This window comes from Rhodamnia argentea, chromosome 8 (genome assembly GCF_020921035.1).
Source record: "Rhodamnia argentea isolate NSW1041297 chromosome 8, ASM2092103v1, whole genome shotgun sequence".
Taxonomy (NCBI): domain Eukaryota; kingdom Viridiplantae; phylum Streptophyta; class Magnoliopsida; order Myrtales; family Myrtaceae; genus Rhodamnia; species Rhodamnia argentea.
Window position 1 is genome coordinate 6723135 of NC_063157.1, and position 5881 is coordinate 6729015.

The window sequence follows — 5881 nt, forward strand, 5'->3', positions numbered from 1 at the left end:
TCCATGACCAAGTTTTTAGGTCCACGTACTTGATTTTTCCTAGTTAGTCATTCCCATTTGGTTAGTCCGGTCAAGATGGACCATTCCCGAGTGAGATTAAACTGAAATACATCAATGAGACTTTTCATTTATTCAAGGCTTCAAAACGAGTCGGATTACAGAATGTCACAATTCTTCCCCTTTACAAAAATTTCGTCCTCAAAATTTACAACAAACTTATCTATTCAAACAAATAGGGGTGCAGTTGCCTCATCGTTTCTTCATTTTCCCAGGTTGCCCCTTCCGTTCCATGGTGTTCCCATACGACCTTCACCAGTGGAATTATCTTGTTCCTCGGAACTTGTTTCTTTCTGTCTTCTATTCGCACCGGCCTCTCCACGTAGGATACTCTTTCATCAACTTCCACGACTTGATGATCCAATATATGAGTTGGGTCCGGTTCGTACTTCCTTAACATAGACACGTGGAAAACATTATGGACTTGGGACAAGTTTGGCGGCAAGGCAAGTCGATAAGCCAACGTCCCAATCCGTTCCAGGATTTCAAATGGACCTACGTACCTCGGACTTAATTTTCCCTTCTTCCCAAACCGAGATAAGCCTCACATCGGCGATACCTTAAGGAAGACGTGATCTCCCACCTGGAATTCCAACGATCTACGCCGTCTATCCGCATAACTCTTATGACGACTACGGGCAGTCTTTAGCCTTTCTCTGATCACTTTCATTGCCTCAACGAATTGCTGAACCAGCTACGGTCCCGTTATGCTTTTCTCGCCTACTTCATCCCAACATACCGGAGTTCTGCAAGCTCTTCCGTACAACGCTTCAAATGGTGCCATTCCGATACTGCTTGGGAAGCTATTGTTGTAGGCAAACTCTACTAAATGCAGTTGTTCCTCCCAGCCCCCTTTAAAATCTATCACGCATGCTCTCAACATATTTTCAAGAGTCTGAATTGTTCTTTCTGACTATCCGTGTGTCTGAGGGTGATAGCGGTGCTAAACCGCACTTGAGTTCCCATGGCATTCTGAAGAATTTTCCAGAAAGTCGCGATAAACTTAGGATCTCTATCTGACGTAATTGTTACTGGCACTCCATGCGGTCGAACTATTTGGCGCATATATAACTCGGCATACTTTTCCATTGCAAAATCTTTTCGCTTTGCCGGAAAGTGTGCGGACTTAGTCAATCTGTCCACAACTACCCAAATTGAATCGTGCCCTCTTTGGCTCCTCGGTAACCCCATAACGAAGTCCATGGTAACGTGTTCCCATTTCCACTCGGGAATCTCCAACGGTCGAAGTAGCCCTCCAGGCTTACAATGTTGTGCCTTTACTTGTTAGCACATCGGACACTTAGCCACATGCTTGGCCATGTCCACTTTCATTCCATTCCACTAGTAATGTTGGCGCAGATTCTGATACATTTTAGTGCTGCCTGGATACACACTATAACTACTCCGATGAGCTTCTAACAAAATCTTTTCCTTGAGCTCCTCATCGTTAGGGACACACAGACGTCCACGGAATTTCAAGATTCCATCCTCGGCCACTTGAAATTCAGGTTTCCTCTTGGTGGCATCCATCTCTAAAATTTTCTGAATGTCGGGATCCATTGATCGCAACGCCTTAATCCTCGCTTGAATCTCTGGCTCAATCCTCAGAGTTGCCAATAGACTTGACGGATTGCAAACTTCCAACTTAAACTCCGAATCTCTCAACTCTTCCAATAAAGTCCACTCTTTAACCAATAAATGTGTCATGTTCGACTTCCGACTCAGAGCATCCGCTACTTTATTAGCTTTCCCTGGGTGATATAAAATATCACAATCATAGTCCTTCAATAACTCCATCCAATGGCGCTGCCTCATATTCAGCTCTTTCTGGGAGAATAAATACTTTAAACTCTGATGATCCGTGTAAATTTGAAACTTTTCTCCCCACAGATAATGCCTCCAAATCTTCGGTGCAAAAACAAGTGCCGCAAGTTCCGGATCATGCGTTGGATAGTTCTGCTCATGAGGCCTCAACTGTCGCGACACATACGCGACCACCCCGCCATGTTGCATTAATACACATCCAAGTCCCTTTAGCGAAGCATCGCTATAAATCTCAAATCCTCCAAGACCCGATGGTATCGTCGGAACCGGTACCGTCGTCAACCTATGCTTCAGTTCTTGGAAACACCTCTCACAATTATCTGTCCATTCGAAACGAGTTTCCTTCTTCGTTAGCTGCGTCAGCGGAATAGTTATCGAAGAAAACTTTTCCACGAATCGGCGATAATACCCTACCAAGCCTAGAAAACTTCGAACCTCCGTGATAGACGTCGGTCTTGGCCAATTCACCACAGTCTCAATTTTCGCCGGATCTACCGAGATTCCATTACCCGAGACGATATGTCCAAGAAACGCTACCTGATTAAGCCAAAATTCACACTTGCTAAATTTGGCATAAAGAGCGTGTTCTCTTAAAGTCCGTAGAATGATGCTTAGATGATGTTCATGTTCCTCCAAACTCCTCGAGTACACCAGAATATCATCGATAAACACGATGACAAATTGATCCGAGAATTCTTTGAACACCCGATGCATCATATCCATAAAGGCAGCTGGGGCATTGGTCAATCCAAAAGGCATGACCGTGAACTCATAATGCCCATATCTGGTACGGAAAGCAGCCTTCGGTATGTCCTCCTTCTTAATTCTCAACTGGTGGTAGCCCGTCCTCAAATCGATCTTAGAAAACACCGCAGCCCCTTGCAGTTGATCAAACAAGTCATCTATTCTTGGCAATGGATACTTGTTCTTAATGGTCACTTGATTCAACTGCCGATAGTCAATGCATAATCGCAATGACCCGTCCTTTTTCCTTACAAACAACACTGGCGCTCCCCAAGGCGATGCACTAGGGCGGATAAATCCTTTATCCAGCAATTCTTGCATCTGAACCATCAATTCCTTCAACTCTGAGAGGGACATTTTGTAGGGTGCCTTGGAAATGGGTTACGTCCACGGTGCCAATTCAATCACAAATTCCACTTCTTTTTCAGGTGGCAATCCCGGCAATTCTTGAGGAAAGACATCGGGATAATCGTGCACCACAGCTATATCCTCTAGCCTCGGTCCTTCAATCGACGAATCCACCATTGCAGCCAAATATCCTTGGTATCCTTCCTTTAATAACTTAGTCACTTCCAGTGACGAGATCAGGGGAATCGAGATTCCTCCTCGACTTCCCACAAATTCAAATCTAGGATGACCAATAGGATTAAATTGGATCACCCTGTTACCACAGTAAAAAACAGCTCTTTGTTTTCCCGACCAATCCATTCCAATTATCACATCATAGTCATGTATAGTCAAAGCTGCCAGGTCTATTAATTCTTCTCTACCGTCAATGACTATCTTACATCCAGTACACCCTAGTGTAGCCAATACTTTATCCTTTAAGGGTGTAGTTACGTGCAACATTACTTCTAGCAGTTTTAACTCAATCCCAGCTAACTCCACAAATTGAGCATATACAAATGAATGGGATGCTCCAGAACAAATAAAGCATATGCAGCATGATCACATAAGGAGACCGTACCTGTGATCACGCCAAGCGTATTTTCTGCCTCATTGCGTGCCACTGGATACACTCTCCCTTGCGCTGGCGGTTTATTCTGATTATTCTGAGGAGCGGCTCTAATCTGAGGTCTCGCCCGGGGTCTTTGGGGCTGAAATCGCTGTTCTGGGGCTAGCTCCGGGCAACTCCTTATATGATGATCAAATTTTCCACATTTGGAGCACGACTCCGTCCTACTCGGGCAAGGCCCGTTCCCGTGCCTCTTGCCACGGAATCGGCAGTTCTGGTTGGACTAATACATCGGTTTCCCATTATTTCTCCTAACTGGAGGGTCGAAGCATCGGTTTCCCATCATAGGCCTCTTGCCAAACCGGCAATTGTCCCGGGCTGGCATGAACCGCGATCCGGATGCCGCAGCCCTCTCTTTCATGTCTCGCTCCACCATCTGACCCCGCTCATACAGCTCATCATAGTCCCTCAAATTCAACGGGATCAGTTGACTACGAAGTTCCGGCCTCAACCCATCCCGGAGCCTTCTCGCTCTGTCCAGCGGATTCTCTACCATCCTCGGAGCATACTTTGACAGTCTCGAGAATTCAACCTCATGCTGATCTATCGTCATATGGTTCTCGCGAAGCTGCTGAAATTCTAACAATTTCTGCTCTTGAGCGATCTCAGAAAAATACTTTCCATTGAAGACTTCGGTGAAGATAGTCCAATTCAACGCTACCCCCTCCGGGAAAACTCTTCCCCCGGTGGCCTTCCACCAATCACTAGCCGTGTCCCGCAACCGATATATCGCCGGCGTTACTTTCTCCTCTTCGGTGCAACCCAACACGCTAAATGCTTTCTCCAAATCCTCTATCCAACGAGGTGCAGCTTCTGGGTCACCTTTCCCGGTAAACTTCGTCGGTTTCAACTTCAAGAACTGCTCTACCAACTGATGCATCTGTCTATTCCCATTGTCATTCCAACGATTAACATTTCCCCCATGGGCAGCAGCAGCAATAGCAGCATCGGCGGCTTGGGCAATAGCGGCAGCTCGTTCCTTAAGTCGCCTACCCATGAGATTTCCTATCTCCTCAAGAGCCCTAAGGACTCCATCCCCTCTCGGATCTTCTCTAACTGTAGTTCTCGAACTAGAGGCTTCCCTAGAACCCCCTATAGATGCTCCTCTAGAACTCCCTCTGAAACCTCCTTTGGAACCTCTACCTTGGTTTTCCATTTCTGTCAACTTTCTTCTTAACACTTGAACCAAAATAATTCCGCCAAGGAATTAGAGACCTAAACCATCTACTCGGTCTAGCGGTCTCACACTGCTTAACACAGCAATTAGTTCAAAGCTAATAATCGTTTTCGAAAGAACGATTCAACAAACAAAATCAAGCACTCAGCACGACATCAATCAATCAAGCGGATCACAGATGCATATTCAAATGCCCCGCATAACGCGATTAGCTCACGTAAACACCTAAGGTCTCTCTGCCTAACCATCCCAAAGTCATCGCTCCTTATCACTCCACAACTCTTCCAAACTTGGATCGAGCTGACCTTGCTCTGATACCACTCCAAACAGGGATGTCACGACCCGAACCCTATGAGCCGTTGACATCCCACCCGGCCACGACCGTATACAGTTCTCCAGGATCCAAAGGCCAACAAAATCAAATTTCGCGGAAGCAACAAAATCTCCGTACATAAAACCAATAACACTACGATAACTTGGGATGGTAAAAATACACATATGTACATATATACATAGTTGTTACAAACTGTTAAACCTAGGGCTTCGGGGGCCACCGTACAAGCCCGTGACCACCTATAACAAAAAGGCACGTAGTCGAAGCCCGCTACACAATCAAAATACAACACGCTACAAAAACTATGAGGCCAACTACCCTAACCCTCGTCCTCGCTACCCAAGATAAACCCGTATTGGGCTGCCAGCTCGGCCTCATCCAACTCTGGAGGCTGGTCGGCATCCGAAGGCTCCACGACTTCGCCATCTTCTTCCGCAGGTACCGTAGTTACGGGGTCGGATGCCAAAACTTCAGGTGCAGCCTCGGGATTCACCACTTCTCCATCTGGAGGTGCAGCATTCACAAGATCGTACTCCCCGACTCCATTAAAGGGAACTTCAAAACCGCTCAATGGTCCCACGGTCGGGTCCCCGTGGCGATAAGTCCATGCCACGTAGGTCCGAGGCTTCCAGTATAGCTCTCCGGTGTCTACTCATACTATAGTACCATACCTATAATAAACTTGGTCCTCCCCGACGGGATACTCTGTCACCTGCGTATCCATGTCCCG

At 46.4% G+C, this 5881-nt stretch overlaps 1 protein-coding gene across 1 annotated transcript; it reads right to left on the reverse strand.

The window, feature by feature from the left end:
• Positions 1 to 3863: 3863 nt before the first annotated feature.
• Positions 3864 to 4637, reverse strand: LOC125316259. Its single transcript, XM_048284267.1, has one exon. It carries the CDS (start codon positions 4635 to 4637, stop codon positions 3864 to 3866), a length of 774 nt encoding a protein of 257 aa, XP_048140224.1.
• Between the last annotated feature and the right edge of the window lie 1244 nt (positions 4638 to 5881).

What these genes read in the sequence shown, in the direction of transcription:
- LOC125316259 (XM_048284267.1), bottom strand. Translation starts at nt 4,637, where the DNA reads ATGGGTAGGCGACTTAAGGAACGAGCTGCCGCTATTGCCCAAGCCGCC.